General features: G+C 36.5%; 1 protein-coding gene across 1 annotated transcript in view; it reads right to left on the reverse strand.

The window, feature by feature from the left end:
* LOC120335211 (uncharacterized) overlaps positions 1–9505 on the reverse strand; it is a 53915-nt gene extending 44410 nt beyond the window's left edge. Inside the window, exons 1-10 of the mRNA XM_078113624.1 lie at positions 9353–9505; positions 8244–8316; positions 7485–7604; positions 7206–7295; positions 5151–5228; positions 3796–3870; positions 3217–3300; positions 2355–2453; positions 1769–1804; positions 1493–1570 (exon numbers count right to left, since the gene is read on the reverse strand). Of these exons, the coding sequence (XP_077969750.1) occupies positions 1493–1570; positions 1769–1804; positions 2355–2453; positions 3217–3300; positions 3796–3870; positions 5151–5228; positions 7206–7295; positions 7485–7604; positions 8244–8295 (712 nt within the window). The 5' untranslated portion in view covers positions 8296–8316; positions 9353–9505. The remainder of the gene's footprint in view (positions 1–1492; positions 1571–1768; positions 1805–2354; positions 2454–3216; positions 3301–3795; positions 3871–5150; positions 5229–7205; positions 7296–7484; positions 7605–8243; positions 8317–9352) is intronic.
* Between the last annotated feature and the right edge of the window lie 9406 nt (positions 9506–18911).

An 18911-nucleotide genomic window follows, 5' to 3' on the forward strand; every position in this document is an offset into this window, starting at 1 on the left:
CAGTAGCAATACGATCATCTAATAATAATGTCATCCCTAGCTCCGAATTCGATACCTTCTTAAATGCAATTTAAAAGTTCTTGGGCAACAGTTCAATCTTATTAATGGTTGTTAATCATTTTTCTGAAAATTACACAAAAAACCTCCAGAGTTAAGACTAATGATAATGGAATTAATTAGCACCTACAGGCTTTGCATGCCTTATTGAAACCGAATTCATAGGAATTGAGTAAATGAAGTATTGAGAGTATGTGCAATTTTCAACTGTCAACACTAACAGTTTTCGAAACCCAATTTTAAAAACCTCTAAATTTTTTATGTAATTTTTCGTCGTCATTGCACGAGTTGAACATTCTGGTATAGATTTCATTTCTTTTGCAAAGAAAATTATCAGAGTGTTGCTTGTTACTTGTAGCCATCTTTTTATGTGAGAAAACATCGCTATCAGCTCTTCGGCCTAGTTTTAGAAAACTATCGATATCGGTTTAAAAAGGCAGTATCGGTCGGGCCCTATTGAAGACCATTAAATTATTATAGCGAGACATTTTAAACATGCTCGTATCGGTAATGGATTACTTACAGAATTACAGAGAATTCATTATTCATTTAAAAAGTCCTTATTTTTAACAAGTGAAAATAAAATTTTAGGCTACTCCACAAGATTTTTCATCAAATCTTAAGATTTTTCTAACAGCGATAATGAGTTGGCAGGATTGCAAAAATCTGAATGAAAACTAAATACATTAGGCAGTTTATATCTTATTTTTAGGTCCACAGATCGCCTACCGTAGTAAAATTCTTATTTTGGCACAAGAAGACGCAACCATGAGTTACGTTAAACACAATTAAATTGGTACTCCAGAAGTATGTGCACCAAGGTGGTGGATACCGGAACGTAGTATATGTAGCAGTTTGGGGTTGGGCCATAATTTCAGGTACAAATACTGTGGGAGTCAATTAGCTAGTCTCGATCCCGTAATATGAGTAAAATAAGGAAAATTGGAACAAAATTATGGCGTAACCCTAACCAGGTACACATACTACGTCACGGTGTCCGCCATATTGGTGCACATACTTCTGGGAGCACCATTAAATTTATATAGAAGGACATTTTAGAATCTCGAAGTTGTCATGGATTGAATATTTTACGCGCCAGAAAAGCCATTATACGCAAAAAAGATGGCTCTTTCAATGAGATACCAAGCAATAGCGCTGACTGCTTCAAAGTTGGAATTTCTGATTTTGGATTCACAATTCTTTGCGAGTGCCAAAAAATAATTGCGTGGCACAAGAGTACTATGTTGAAGGAAATTTGTGATTTAGGGAGAGCAAAAACCGACATGAAGGTGTTTACGGGCTAAATGACATGTGATGCTGGCAAAAACAAAAGGTGATTACAGCAAAATGCAAAATTTTGTCGTATAAAAAAATTCGACACTTCAAATAAATGGAAATCAATGATTATATCAGGACAGATTATAAATACACTCACCTGCCACAAGTAAATCTTGATTGCTGTATTCTAAGTCAACGTTGCGTCGTTCTCTGCTTTGTAAAGGAGATGCAGAACCTGAATTTAAATGAAAAAACTTTGAAGCACAACACATGAATCTGAAAGTTTTCATTAGGTTTACGAATGGTCACATTCAGATTACAAGTAAAATATGAAGTTTCCAGAAGGATATGTTGGATTGGTATTTTAGGAACTAATAATTATTACATGAGAGTTACAAACAACCCAGTATCAAACTCATCAAAAATGCTTTACCTCTGTGAGTGGATCTCTGTGCAGGTTGTAGGACACCTAGAAAGAATAAAGCAAATATTTTTAATGAAATGAAAGTTTGTATTCACCAGTATGAAGGGTACCGCAAGTATCGTATTGGGAGAAGTCTTTTCGTGTTATAGATCGTAGCTTAAAATCAACAGGTATACTATTTACCACGTATGGTTTTCAACAGTAATATTTTTTTTGAGCTCATATGACTTTTTTTTCAAAATATAAATACCATTTTTGATAATTATGACATCAACAACATTTCAATCAAATTTTGTATGGGAGGTGACTCTAGTAATCAGAAAAATAAACGGGAGAACGTTGGTGAATCGTAATCTTTACTAATAACAGTTTTGTGCATTTTATATTAAACCATTATGAGTGAGGTGTAAAGGTGGGATTCATTTCAACTTACTGCTCTATTAATTTTCTCTTTGAAAAAATAGCATTGCTCGAATATAAGAAATACAAGAGTGTAATATCATATTCCAGAATTCCCATTATTTTTCAATTTCGTTACAACAACAGTTGAGACTTATAGGCCCAGTACACATCCGATAATTATCAATATACACACCTAATGGAGGAGGCGTCACTTCATAGACTGGACAGGGTAAATCATTTGAAGCAAGTCTGGCATCAGCGAATTCATTTCTTCTTTGTGCTGTTGTTGCACCTGAAGTCATAAATATAAATCTTCATTAATAACTGGCATACTCAGCTTAGGAAAGACCTTAACTTTTTCGAAGGACTATTGCTTGGCTGAGATATTTTATTGGGGCATAGCCAGTTTAGCAAGATGACTATGACTGGCCTAGTATAACCTTTTTTCTTGGGGTTCAGTAGGAATAAAGCCCTTTCTAAGGCATACAGCTTGTTTAAAGAAGCATACCCAGTGACCATAGCTTGCCTATGGCAGCCAAACATTTTTCCTAGGGCATGGCATGATTAGTAGGAACAACACCCAAGGCATACAGATCGTTTAAGAGCAGCATAACCAATTTAGGATTAGCCTTAGGACCATAACATGCCTGGGACGGCCAAACCTTTTTCATCGGGCATGGCTTGATTAGTAGGAACAAAACCTTATCTAAGGCATACAGCTTGTTTAGAAAGGGCATAACAATTTTGCTGAAGCAGGAAATTCCAAACTTGTTCAAAAGCGTCTTTTGCACTTGGAAACGAAATTAGTCTTGGAGTCGAGTCAAACTTGTCAGTACTCAAACGATATTAATTGAAGTCATGATTTCTGAGAAAAACTCGAAAAGCACTGGCTCGCATTTTCAGAAGACACTAACAGAAAGTTTTTGCCACCGGGACATTGGTTCCCAATAATTGGAGCTAGTGTCAGTCAAAACCAATTTTACTTCTGAATGCATCATATTATATTTCAAAATCTTGACAGTCATTCAATTTGTTCAAATCAAATGTTTATTTACCATCACGTGATCTTTCCCCGATGATAATGACGCTGTCACGAATAATTGTCGTTGCTCCTTCTCCCTTGGTTATCATTCCTTCACCTACAATATTGACAAGAGTGTTCCTCAGCATAACATAAACTAAAAATTCCACTAATTGTCAGTGATTAACTGGTCAGACTAAAAGAGATGTAACAATGCTACAGCAATACATCGGACTTCGGAAGCAAGTATGTTAAAACGACTAGGAAATTTAAGTAAATTTTCAATGATAGTATAGAAATGACAAAGCTACCATTTGTGGTAATTTTTATTGTATATTTCATGTAATTAATATTGCTTATTTCGGCATTCTTAACTTTGTTGTATGTTTACTGCCAACGACAATTTTCTGCGGATTAATACTTGGCATGCTTTTACCTGAGTCATTGATTGTTGGTGCTTCATAATTTGTGAACTGTTTTGAGATGCTACTAATGTTTAAGAGAATTAAAGCCTAGTATTTGTGGAACTCATGCATTTGCTTGCGAAGTAATGAACTTAAACTTAGGTTACAACACAATTTAGCACAATCAGACATAAATTTCAAGCTTTTACCTCCCATAATGTGAATGTTTGATTCGTTAATTTCTACATTCGTAGGTTCCTCTGTTTGTAATAATGATGCAGAACCTTAATGGAAGAGAGATGTACACATAAGTAACAATTTATTGGTAGTAACTCATATTGAAAGATACGCAGACTAGATAGTTATGCCTAATCTATCAAATATCTTCTGCTCTAAGTTGAAGGATTATACCAAGAACAAACATTACAATCAAAAGTTGTAGTAAAGTAAAAATCAATCTAAGAAGACGCCATACAGTTTAGGTATTTGCCTTCGCAGTGACTACACGTAGCAATTGGACGATGCAATGGCTTGGCGCAGGAGTGTGCAACCTCAGGATCAGATACAAATAAGTGGGTGAAACTGCGAGCTGCAATTTCATTTAACATAGGCTTTCTAGTAGTTGCAGGCACAAAAATTTTGGGGAACTCCCGTAGTATGTGAACCGAGATGGCAGACGCCGGAACCTAGTATGTGTAAAAGGTTAGGGTTAGGCCATAGTTTTAGGTACAAATACTATGAGTGTCACTTAGCTAGTCCCCAAACTCGTAATAGAACTAAAATAAGTAAAATTGGAATAAAATTATGGCTTAACCCTAACCTGGTACACATACTACATTCCGGTGTACGCCATCTTGGTTCACATACTACGGGAGTACCAAGCTTTAGATATGAATCTTATGACATATTTTTTCACTTCGTACAAGCTAGCTGTTAGGGCAATGTATTGTCATAGGCATAGATACCAAATTGGACTCAGGTATAGTCTTGGCAACACAAAGTGACTGGAATTACCAGATTGAACTGCAGTAAAAACTTGTTTTGCGGACAGCACGCCATTCAAAATTGGGATTCCCCTGCGGGTCGCACAATTTGTTCTTGTGGGCCGCAGGTTGCGCATTCCTGGTTTAGCGATTGAAGCCCCATGCCCTCACCTAAACCAGGGTGTAATAAATTGGGCGGGAAATGCAGAACCAAAAATATTCCAGTCCTTACAAAAATAACATATCTGCTTGGTCGCCCCAGTAGTATGTGTATCGATATGGAGGTAACTAATTTTGTTCGCCTACTTTACATCAAGTTGTGTAAAGGGACGGAAGCCTATAGGCAGGGGGTATATTCACTTGGCTAACACAGACAGCCCCCGAACTCGGAATAGAACAAAAATAAGGAAAATCTGAATAAATTATGGCCTAACCTGGTACACATACTACGGTAGTACTGCTGCTTGTACATTGGCCGTGTTCGGAGCAAAAGACACGAGTAAGCGTTGTATAAAAACATTCGAGACTTCAAACAAATGGGAATCAATGATTATATCAGGACAGATTATAAATACACTCACCTGCCACAAGCAAATCTTGATTGCTGTATTCTAAGTCAACGTTGCGTCGTTCTCTGATTTGTAAACGAGATGCGGAACCTGAATTGAAATGAAATTACTTTGTTGCAAGACAAATAATCATCGCACAGAAACATATTGTGGAATACGTTGCCTATATCAAAGGTAGCCAAAGTTTCAAACTCAAGGCATTTTTTTTTCAAAATTCACTTCGTCTACAATATCTAAAAAGAACAATTGAAAAGTGAACTCCTAATTTGATATCTTGACTTATGATTATGATTTTTCACAGTTGTCGTATTATCTTTCTGCTAATTTACCTCACATTTAAATTTATTTTAGCTATCACATTCACTCACACCTTTCAACCGACTAAACCATTCCTGTGAGAGACGAGGGGATACGATAATGGGTGCGTGCGATAGTTAAAGTGGTAAACTTGAGATTGGCAATTCTATATATAACACAAATGCTTAGTAAAGTGATTCTCTTCAATTCTCTTTTACAAGAGCACTCAAAACAAGAAAAGAGAGCACTGCCACTAGGTGGCAGCAACTGAAAATAGGTCATTCTTTATGACTTGATTGATCGAGTCGATACCAGGCTATTTTACTGTAGTTTTGAAATAGTAAATGTTTGAAAGGGAGGCTTTGTTATTGTTATTATCGGCGGTCGATCAGAGTTGCGTAACAAAGTATTCCTTCGACGGGGAATAGGACCTAAATATACTAATTTAAACTAGCCGCTCAGCGAATGATTGTCTCGAAAGCAATAGTGTTTATGTGCAACGTTTTTAATTGCATAGTCTTATCATACAGAATGTTTAATTTACGGCCAATATACGCGAACAACAGCTTCACTTTAGGTATTTATTTTGGAGCTATGTAAAAGTATTGGACTCGGGACTCGGACACGAGTCCAGCGCAAATACTCGGGAATCTGCCGAGCCGAATCTTTTTGGATTCGTCGCATCCCTATTGTTTAGAGCAGGGGTGTGCAAACTGCGGCCAGCGGGCCAAATGCGGCCCGCAAAAAAAATTTGGGCGGCCCGCGGAGAAATAACAACTTTGAATGGTGTGCCTGTGAAACGAGCATTTAGTTTAGGTAATCTGGTACATGCGAGAAATTCTAATCCATGTGCACCACAAAGCCTATACCAGTGCCTGAGTGCCACTGTCGTATTAGCAAAACCAGCTAGCAAAGTTCTGTTGCAAAATATACAATATATAATACAAAAACGTGTTTCTCACTGACTTGGATTAAAGTCGGTGTGGCGATAAATTTGAACAGCAGTTTCTTCAGAAGTTTATGAGTTTGACTCACTATTTCTGCAAGAAACCCTAATAATGCCATGGGGTGACTAGGAAATATAAACAATTTTTATGCTTGAAACTACTAGAAAGTCTATAATAAATAAAGGTGCGGCCCGCGGCTTTACTCAGTTTCTTGAATTTGGCCCGCCCGTGAAAAAGGTTGCACACCCCTGATTTAGAGGGGAAAAACCTCGAAATTTTTTAAAAAGGTATAAAGCCTGTTTAAGAGAACATAACATATTTAGTGAGAGTTATGTATAGTAGGTCCAGGAAGTCAATAACTTTTTAACCAGGCTAACTCCTCGCAAAGTTTTCAACGTGTGACCCCTTTTACACTTGGAAATGTTCGAATCGAAGTAAGCTAATTCGAAACTGTCAGAAATTACGTATAGATGTCAAAAAAAGGTGGCCGATCAAGAATAAAAGAAGAGCTAAAACAAAGTTTCACATTGTCACGATGAAAGAAACACCATACACAACTGTCCAAAGCTCCAGGTATTTTCAAAATTACTAGGGGGGTCATAACATATTTATTATGGTTTATTATGGTGTGTATAAAGGATAAAAATATATTTGACTTTTCATAAAGACCTTTAATAAGACAAGCATGGCGGTTTAATCTGAGTTTCAGGAGCCGTTTTGACACGGCTAATGCCTAAATGAATTGCTGTTTGTATGAATTCTGAATGAATGCTTGTAATTAATTTTTCATATAAAAATACTTAATATCGTCCTTGACTCTCACCTGATGTTGACGGCATTTCCTCTTGCATATTCCCAGCAGACCCTGCATCAGCTTGTACTTGAGGTTGTTGTGCGACTGGAGGTGGAGCAGCTAGAAATAATTAGTTGGTAAGTTTTAAAGGAAGGCGTAAAACTTCTAATAAGGATTTCATTCACTTTAAAACTGTGAAATCTAAAATAAGAAGATGTTAACCAAACATTTATTTCCTTCTGCCATGCAAATTACCTTCAAAATGAAACAGTTGTTAGTAAATTGCCAGAGAAAGTAAAATAAACATACCATTATTGTCATAATGCAAATGGAAGTGCTGAATATTGCCTGCGTGAATTACTTCTGCCTGAGCTTGCTGGATGTTATCGACTTGAATCACTTCGCCATGAACTTCATTAATATTCGAGCCTGAAAAAAGTCAAATCAATCTTCATTCACTGAAGAATAAACTAGAATCTATGTTTCGTTGAAAATTATTGTTTAAATCCTTAATATCCGGATATTTTATGGAATCAGGTTTCCTGCAAGGAATATATCTTGGTACTCCTGAAGTATGCGTACCAAGATGGCGGACACCTGAACATAGTATGTGTATGAGGTTGGGTTAGGCCATAATTTTATTCCAATTTTCCTTATTTTAGTTTTATTACGAGTTCGGGGACTAGCCAAGTGACTCCCGTAGTATTTGTACCGGTACTTGAAATTATGGCCTAACCCTAACCTGGTACACATACTACGTTTAGGTGTCCGCCATCTTGGTACACATACTTCAGGAGTACATATATTTTAAAACTATATGTGAACATTCCTGATTCAAATTATAATTTTCAATGAAACAGAAATTTTATTTTAATAAAGTTCTTGCAGAGCAAAATGGACTGAGCGCATATAAATCAGACTTCGAGGTATTTAGCATTTCATTATTCCCCATTCAGTTCAATATTCAAATTAATTATCATGCACGAGTTGCAAAGTTCTTCACAATATCATATTCCTTCAAATTTATAGACACCGAATAATACTGAAATAATTTGAATGAAATCTCACCCTGGATGTTCACAATATTAGTTCCCTCTTGTTGTTGACCTTGATGTGCCATTTTTTACATCAATGAAACCATCTGAGACAAAAACAATAGGTTCAGGCAAACATATCGTATTTACTGGATATTGAGTCGCTTTTCTGGACCCAATTTACTAATCACAGGTTATTTCAACATTCCAGTTAATGGGTTGTTCAAAATGATTGCTGCTACCTTTTTATTAACGCTAAAATGCGACTTTATTTTTCAGAATATCAACAATATGTCCGCATATTGGTGCTTAACTCACCAACAGAAAAACAGTTTTACTGTCCAGTTATATTGAAGGGTTATAAAATACTGGACAATGTTCACAACACAATGTAAGTATTTGTATGTGGCGTGGAAAAATCATTTTTGCATATGCTATTCCTAACCCCCACCCGACGATGCAATTCAAAAATTACGTCACTACGATGCCACAATAATGTATTAAGGCCCTCCGAACTATACCAACTGTCATTCTGAAGTGCAGAGGATCGCCCGAAATTGAACAGCTATTTCTCTAGTTTTCTCATTGCAACGATCCCGATATGAGACAGATCGCTGGCTTTAGTGAGTTCGTTCATGGCGCAAATGCCATTTCGGGCGATCGTAGCTTAACTTTGGCAATGTCTTTAACATGATTGTGAGGTCGCAAAGATGTAATCTTTGGATGACGGACATAAGCAAAAATGGTTGTGCCACACCAAATAGAGGTACTTGTGCCATGTAGTACTTTTGTTATTGCTAAAAATAAGCCTCGTTTTTTTGTTGGGTTGACTCACTATTCGGAAAATACAGTAATGTCAGGATACCGTTTTTGTTAGGTATTTACAGATGAGGAGAAAAGCTTTTGTTATTGCTAGTAATAAGCCTCGCTTTTTCGGGTTGACTTAATTCAGGAAAAATACGATATTTTATTTGCGGATGATAATATTCACATTGCTCAAAATAAATTTTGAAAACTTGATGTAATTAAGCTCAATATGTTTCATTATGCTTTGAAAACAAAGAGTCAAGCCTCCCAGAAATATTTGTGGTATTACCCATTCAGCATTTTGAGACACACGCAGATTATTGTGGTTAATCTTACCTCATCTTCCCATAAATAAGGGTGGTTTTCATCTTTGGCAAATTATTCCAGTATCCCCCTCATCCTTTATTGGGCAGTTATATCAAAGCAATGTGAACATGCTATTGTCAACTATTTCTATTTTTCAAATAATATTATTAACCTAATGTTCCAATATCTATAGATTACAAAACAATAGTTAAAAGTGAATCTGGGCCAGGGTGGTCCAAACCTCCGCCGACACATTTCATGCGGTCTGCAGAACAATTTTAGCATGCACTAAAACGTTGGCAGATATTTGTATTTATTGGTAGAATATGTTTGAGCTATTTTTAACCTATTACAATAGGGAATAGCTCTTTCCCTAATCCTGATGTCAGGATTCATATTTGTTGAAATCATATAATTTCAATTTTGCATCTATAATAAACGTCGAGACGGTGCCAATATGGGAATGACGCCCATATTTTATAGTAAAAACACTCCTCTATTTTCAAGCGTTTGCCATGTGAAAGCAGTGACGAACCGCAGAGCTGACTTAGCGGCACACGATCCATTTTTTTTTCATTTCAGCTTGGTCCGGGGTCCCAACTCAATTATAAGTATAAGTTTATTTCGACTCCATAATTAGCAATAGACGATAAAATAATTGATAAAAACAAAATAAATAAAACTGATTATAGAATCGGCAGAGCGAACAAAAAGCAAGCAAAACCTCCAGTAAGGTTTAAAGCGTACAGATTTTAGGTGGGAAGATTTTGATAGCACCAGACACACGCTACAATTAATAATATTAGTCAAATATAACAATTCATAATACAATGAGTATTAAAAAGTTTACTGAGGTAAACTGTGAGAAAACGTATAAAGTTAAACACAGTGTCTGGTGTGTTTTCAAGTAATATCTGTCACGAAATAATATAGTTTGACATTACAAAACCAAACACCAGGAAGATGCCGAAAATACCACGATCTTCCTTGAAAACCTGATTAGGACGGTGACCTTTCATTCTTAAATATATGAAAGTGAGTAATCTCGTGACGTGATGTATCCATCACTTTTAGTTTTTCACTGACTGAGGCCTGCAAGACTCAAAAGTTTTTGCGGCCCACCCTGATCTAAGTTATTCGGTTCAAGTTTGGGGCTCAACCACCTTTTCAGACATAAAGTTATTGTACTCGTGATTATTTATCTTGGGATTATTACCTGTTATTTCCACTTGGGGGTGGAGTTTGCAGACTTGAGCGTTTTTTTCAGAGCGTGAAATATGTAATAGTGTTTTTCAACAAATATGAAGCAAAATTTATGCATAATGGAGCAGAAATATATTGCACTAGGCAACTGCACGGTAGAAATTGGAATCAAAATTATGCAAGCACTAAGAAGTTGAAAAAAGGCTATACAAAAGAACATCATTTTTACATAACATTTATTTCAGCATTATTATTTGTTGGCCATCAGCGATATTTTGAAATTCTTGCGTGGTGTTGATTGAAAAGAAGGGATGCTTCAAAGTTTTTATAAAAGTATAAAAAAACATATTGCCACGAAACCAGTTTCTGTTGATTAAAATATTCAATCCATGACAAATACGGGTATATTTACTTTGCATTAATTAGACTATAGATCAACATATTCCAGGGGGAAAGGTCAAGTGTGGCCCTCTGCATACGAGAGAATGTCACATGCCATGAAAAACAATTTGTTTTTATCGCCTGGAACTGTTTATGAAAGCAATTTACTTATTATGCGATCATCGACGACATGACGGTAATCAAAGGAGTGAATCTGAAACTTGATTTCTGACTCAAAATAAAGTAGTAAACACTACAGCAGAACACTACAACAGAAATATGGCGTTATTAAAAATAAACGAAGAACTCCATGATTTATGATCCCGCGACAGATTAAACAAAACTTTATTTTAAAAGCAATAAATCGTTATAATTTGATTTATAACTTTCGGAAAATATATATAAACATTGCTATATCATAGTCCTATTTTAAACGACCTAATACCAGTATTAACTCCCTAAATAAACACCTCTCCCCGATAGTGGGGAGGACGTTGTTACATTTTTGTAATTTTCGGTGGTGGTACTGATTAATAAAGTCAGAAAGAATTTCAAACACCCCCGCCGCCGGCTGCGGCTGTCACATTGCTTAGCTCAAGCTGCTAATTTAGTTTAAACGATATTTTTTTAGTCCCAATATGGAAGCTGTACTTTACGTAAAACCGAAAGTTTCACTAGTCTGTAGATCTGGTGTACTAAATTACGGCCTAAAATTACCTCAGTTGAAGCAGGTTCACCAGAATTCGAAGTCGCCATCTTGAAATGCTAATCACTAGGCAACGGCTGTGAGTTGATGCCATCTAGTGGCCTTTCAGATTTCAGCTCTGACAACATAAACCAAACTCTGCCCTGATTAGTCGACGGTTCGTAGCGACGTCTTTGAAACGATTCCGCCCTTGTATGGAAACTTGCCATCGCGGCGTTTTTGATACCACTGTGAAGCAAAGGGAGTAGGTGAAGCCAAAAAGATAATAGCACGACTTTTTCTAATTTTGCGCAGTGATGCGATAAGTCTCTATTTCGTGCTCTTTGAAGGGTGATGGTGTAAAACGTAGGCGATTTCGAAATTTCACACGGCAGAATTGCTCTCAATTATAGATATGGAAAAACACCAATATAAGCTGTAAATTGAAGTGTATTTTACCGTAAATTACGGAAATGGATTTTTTGGAAACTGAACTGAATGAAGAGCACAACCGCAGTTTGTTTGAAACTAATGTTTTATTCACCGATTTTTTTTCATCTTTCTTTATACATGTTTGTGTGTGTAAATTGGGTAAACTGACCTATGTTTTTTTGTATTTCTAATTGTTTTTTAAACTTTATCAAAGGTTTTGCCAGTATTCCCATTTTCCTCAAACTTTTGTGTTTTCATTGTTTTGTGTATGTTTTTTTAGGGGAAATCAAAATAAACCTATATCTATTTGCCAAATTACGTTATCGAATATTCTATGTAGGCCTACTCGTGCGCTGCGACTAAGTTATGGTACGCCCTGACATGAGTGGATAAATCAGCTAGTAGAAAATATTTAATTTTGATTGAAATTGAAACTTCGTTCAGAGTGAAATATTTTGCGTATATTTGGAGAGAACTATTACTGAATAAGTTCATTGGCCGCCAAGTTAATTGACAATCATGTTTTTTATCCTAAACAATTTTATTCGCATTTGTTGTGGCTCCACTCGAGTGGCGGTAAACGAAATAAGGGGAAACATAATGTGACAGAACTGGGTGGTCCAAACCATGATACAAGAGCCGCGGAATCACCCGTTTGGCCAGCAGAACAGTTTCAGCGTACACTAGAGACTAGACCAGACATGGGCAAAAGAAGGGCCGGGGGCCAAATCGGACTCACTAAGTCAGTGTTTCCCAACCTTTTTTGGTCGCGGACTATTTTCACACCAGGGAAAATCTTTGCGGACTCAACCTGCGTTAACTGTAAAACCGAACTCTGTGTGAAGGAGCAATAAAATGAAAGACAACAGAATGTTAACGAAGTCCGTTTATATTCCATATTTACAAAATTTAATCGAAACCATACCGAGGGTGCTCAGTCATTGAGACATCGAGAACTGCTCGCTCTGACAAACTCGAAAGATATTATGAGATCACTGGCTACAATTCGCTGACGAAAATCATAGGAAGGAATTTGCAACTAAAATTTTCAAATAAATTCATTTTGATTTTTGTCCTTATCGATCGTCTTCGTAAAATTTAAAAATTAACAATATCTTTATGACTGGTTCCTGAATTCGCTGTCATTTTCTGTCTGTATCGAGTCTATGTCTTTTTTTGCCTCGAAACAAATCCTCCGAAATGTTGTTACTGCGTATCCATTGAAATATGATAGAACTCATCTAATGGTATCTATATTCAAATTATTATATCCGCTCGGAAAATTTTGAAATGTTACATCTTTGTTAATTGTATTGGTGAATCGAATTTTACCAAATGGCCCACTGAAAAGATGTGAAATTCATGCGATATTGGCGCACAATAAGATCATTTAAAAATGTGGCAATGGTGTTACAGGAAACAAATAGATAAAAAAACACAAATATGACACTCAATCTTAACGGAAGCGAAAAGTACGAGTCAACTCGTGTTTTTGTCAGAAATCTGCGAGTCCGTTGTGCAATTTAAGTGTTTGATTCAGCGCGATTGACATGCTGTGTCCAAGTCACGTGTTACCCGGTATTCCAATAGTTTGCTGTTCGAGTAATTTTTCGAGTAATTATGGACTCGATTAATTTTATGTGAATGGACTTGAATTTTATGTTTTATTTAAATACTAACGTGAATCGTAACTTGGCTGGTACTTAAGTCTGGTAAAAACGTTTTCGCCCCCCGCAATGAATTTTGCGACACTGAAAAGGTTAGTGACCTATATTAAATATACTACTACATAACTTTCTAATTTGGTCGTTGCGGACTCATTCGAACGTTCTGCGGACTCATTTGAGACCGCGGACTCGGGTTGGGAAACACTGCGCTAAGTAATTCGATATGGCCTGCTGCCACAACCAAACTTTAATGTTTTAGTTAAAAATAGCTCAAGAAATTTGTTGGGATTGCGGTTAAATTTAGTTTTGCCACGAGGTTTATTGTTTTTCTCTGTTGCTTTTGTAACACTATAAACATTGTTCATAAAATGCAACTGTAACGTCATACTTACATGGCCCACCAGTTTAAGTGGGCAAAATTTCTAGGCCCCTGATCCAAAAACCGTGCCCACCCCCGGACTAGACCATTGGCAGATATTTGTAAACTCGGAGAATGAATTGTCTTGTGTGCAGACATAGTCAAGGAGATGAGTCGTGCTTTTCATCTCAACTTTGCACCTGCAACTCACGGAGGAAAAACCATAGTGTTCAACGCCCTGATAAGTATTTTCTGTTACTGGAATTAAGATACTACCGTAGTAGCCTATATGTACCACGTTAAGGTTAGGCCATATTTTTATTCAGATTTTCCTTATTTTAGTTCTATTACGAGTTCGGGGACTGTCTGTGATAAACAAGTGTATATACCCCTGTCCATAAGATTAATTCCCTTTACACAACTTGATGTAATATCGGCGAACAAAATTTGTTACCGCCATATTGGTAATCATGCTCCCGGAGCGCCCATCGATGTATGTTTGTTCACAATGTTTGATTATGGCAATCATATGAATGTCAAAAGAAAAGTGGGAAAAACAGAGGGTTCAAAGCTAATTGGGAGGAACTGCAGTGTTTATTGCGGGATCTGTTACTGAAATTAATGCTGACATTGAAACAGCAACCAAAAGCAAGATATAATCCTTCCAGTGAAAGGCAGTATACGTGAGCGGGACTCTGGAAATAAGCATTTTTAGTCAAATTCTGAATGATAGTTGGGTAGCCTGAGTGATTTTTAGTCAAAAAATAAATTAGACATCGCTATTATATTAAATACGATAACAGATTCAGACAGTGGCGCAGACACCGAAGATTGAAAAAGTCGCTAATAACGCGTGCAATTGTATTTTGTTTAAATCGACGATCGTTTTTTGTCAGTGTGGCGTGTTATTCAGGCCAGGGGTGTGCAACCTTTATTACAGGATGGACAGATACAAGTAACTGGGTGAAGCCGCGGGTCGAACCTAGAAATTCTACCTACGAATGTCTCTGGATACGAAGAATTTGTTGTCCTATGTATTTTTCTGTTCTTTATTCTTCCCAGTTGTACCTTTTCTTATAATTATGAAGTAATATAATTTTAACATGTATTTGTTACGGATTTTAACTATTATCTTTATTTTAATTACAAATTATGTCCGGGTTTTGTGGGGGCTCAGATCGGATTAGGTCATTTTCCCGTGGAACGTGGATACAACGCATGTCACAAAATCGAGAACCAAAATTTTTTGTGTCTGCAACTATTAGAAAGTCTATATTAAAATGGTGAGACCCGCGGTTTCATCCAGTTATTTGTATCTGGCCCTCGTGTGTTAAAGGCTGCACACCCCTGATCTACACAAATGGCAGTCGTCTACGTGTTAGGTATCTTGAACCCTGGTCGGATAATATGCGAAACGCCCGATACAAAATTCTGGAATGGCAATTAAGTTGAGTTTTGGTTACTCTACTTTTTACAGTTTTCAGTAATTAAATGAAGCATTTTTATAAACACTGTGAGACTAAAATGATATTATCACATTCGAAAATTACCAATTATTATTAATAATACTTACTGTAATGTAAATGTAATGTCTGAAGCCAAGGTCTAAATAGAGTCTTAAATTTTGCCCCAGATGTTGAGATAATAAATTTTTGAAAAAAGTTTGAAATTATTTCTAAAATCGTATGTCTACTCTATCGAATATCACCAATTCGAATATTTGATTCGATTCCTAATTACGAAATCTTTTAATTACAAAGGGGCTTCCGGGACGAATCTTTCCGGGTCCGTGCAGAAAAATTGAGTTAAAACGTATATTTTTAAAGAAAACTGCAATTCAAATTTATTGTCACACCGTCAAACTTTAATTTTTTTCTGTATTTTCTAACAGGATTTTACTAGCTAGTTTCCCTAATATGACAGGGTCACTCAGGTATTGATATAGGTTTTGCGACGCAAAGAGATTGAAATTGCTCGCACGCACCAGATTAACTGAAAACTCGTTTCGCGGGCACACCATTTCAAAATGAGCACTTCTACCCGGGCCGCACAATTTTTCTTCGCGAACCGCAGTTTGCACACCCCTGATTTAGGCCGTAAACACTTCCACGTCAGTGTTTATTTCCCCTAAATTTTCTTCAACATAAATATATCTTTTGCCACGACAATGTTAACCGCGCATAATTGCGTACTCCCGAAGTATGCGTACCAAGATGGCAGAGACCGGAACGTTGTATGTGTACCAGGACAGGGTTAGGCCATAATTTCAGGTACAAATACTACGGGAGTCACTTGGCTAGTCTCCGAACTAGTAAGAGAACTAAAATAGGGAAAATTGGAATAAAATTATGGCCTAACCCTAACCTGGTACACATAATTCACGAGTCCTCAGAATTGTGCATTCGGTGAAAGGTATTATATTGATTGGTCGTAAGATGCTAAAGCCAATAAAGGAGTGAATACGCGATGCTAATTTGAAATCGGTAATATTCTCTCGTTATTCATTCCTTTAATTGCCTTTGAAAGTTTCCGTTATAAAAGGTTGGAAACGCGTCTTTTTTCCGTTTTGTGATGATATATAAGGTATTTAATTCAATTCCAGTTTATATTCAATCAATTTTTCTGAGAGACTTTATAGCAGACTTAAGAGATTTTTCTGAAGACTATATCATAAAAATAATCTCGCGTGACAGCATTGCGATAGTGCAGCAAGTACAGGCCAGATTTGTCAAATTTATGTTTTGTTTGTGCCGAAACGCAGAGTCATACACGTTACTATGAAATTTATGTTTATTCACGTGACGACACAACTGGCATTGTTAAATACATTTGTGACGACAAAATTATTATTATGACGTTTAAAGTAATTGAACGTGATTGGTTGATGTTTCACAGGCGGCCATTAGACTACGTTTCTGTCGTATAAGGTTGGTTTCTGTTTGGCAGCGTTGGAATATTTTTAAAGCTATACGAAACAGTCTTATTTGCATGAGATGTAGATAAAGGAAACTTTGTAGTTGCAGTAACCAGTAATATGTTGGGAATTATATGAGTTTACGGTACGGAATGGAATACGGATTGTAAGGAACTCGGGAGCATATTTGGAAGCCTCATCTCGACTCTGGTGAGTAGCTTAATTTATCCAGTTATTGTTTTCGCATTGCGGCTTCAACGAATTGGATCTACGTTCGGATCACTCGGCTAAGCGCGTCATGGCCCCGTCTATTAACTCTATTATTGGCTAAGATTCCGTTGGGACTGTGATAATCTAAAGATAATTTCTTGTGTCGCGAGATCGTTTGTTCATAGATACTAGACTACAGTAAAAGATTGCGTACCCGTACTACTTCGTTGTGGCCACCGTGTCTATAAATTTGAGAATTTGTCTCTTGGTTTATACAATTAAAGTGGGCGGCGAAAATATATATTTGAATTTCAAGCGTTTTGATAATTTTAAAGTGATATTACTGTGATTGTGGAACACAAAAAATAAATTATTCGATGGAGGGAAATGGTCCAGTTAAATTATTGCCCACCGACACCATAGTAATTAGGTTACTCCCAAAGTATGCGTACCAAGATGGCGGACGCCGGGACGTAGTATCTGTACCAGGTTAGGCCATAGTTTTAAGTACAAATACTACGGTAGTCAATTGGCTAGTCCCTGAACTCGTAATAGAACTAAAATGAAGTAAATTGGAATATAATTATAAATGACCTAGCCGCCTAACCATATCCTGGTACACATATATACTACGGTTCGGTGACCGCCATCTTGGTGAGCATACTTCAGGAATACCGTAATTAGCATCCAATAATAATCAACTCCATCAAATTTAGCTGTCTGCCAATATGTTATGCGTGTGTGAATCTCGGACATCGCTTTTCTGATAACAAATCGATTGTGCGTAAATCAGTGGTTTATCATAAATGTTGGCATCTTTGGATGTCGTTTTTCACTGAGCAAAACGATAATATATCCATGACTTGTGACGAAAGCCTGTATGTTCAGGTCGCAAGAGGAGGATAGAGATTTGTAAATTTTTCAAAATGAAATATTCAAGCATTGGATGTGGTTTACTTTATCACCCGTTAATGTTACTTTAGAATGGGCAGGAAATCACCTGTTTATCTTGTTGCATATCGTACGCATAAGAAGCGTCAGTCAATAAGAAATGTTTTTTTTTCGCTTTCGTTTTTTTTATATCAACTTATAGATTTAGGTACCTCATGAGTTATGTAATAAGCGGCAGCGGGATATACTATTGTTTAATGTCATGTCATGTTTATTTTCAATATATTGTGATATGGCTGTTTTTTCACTTTGATTTCTTATTTTTTGTGATGTTAATTTTCTTTCGTCGTCTTTCTATTTCTATTCTTCATGATCACTGTACATTGTGTAATTGTTAAAATAATGCTAAGTTGCAACCTAGATTTGTAGGTAGTCGAGTAAGTATTCTATCCGAACAACCAACTTATTTCGTAGTGTAGTAGTATCGTTTTGAATATTGTACTTTGAGGTGATTCCAGATTTCTAATTATTGGAAACTATGTTATACATCGTTGTATCCTTGGTAATACGTTAATTCTCAATTCAAAATACATTTATCCTATATATCTTCGAATTTATATTCATATATTAAAAATGATTAATTCGCATAATACGCCGAAACATATTAAAAAGGATAAAACGCCCACTCCTCGTACATTTCTACATTACCTCACACTTCGAATTAACTGTTTGCTGCGTTCTCTTAGGCGAGATAAAACAAAAATAGTTTCACCGGGAATGGAATCCATTGGTATATGTGTGGATTTTTTGCTTGTGCCATAACGTATTCACGAGTTCTTCACACAGCC

The sequence above is a fragment of the Styela clava genome, chromosome 1 (assembly GCF_964204865.1).
Source record: "Styela clava chromosome 1, kaStyClav1.hap1.2, whole genome shotgun sequence".
Classification (NCBI taxonomy): Eukaryota; Metazoa; Chordata; class Ascidiacea; order Stolidobranchia; family Styelidae; genus Styela; species Styela clava.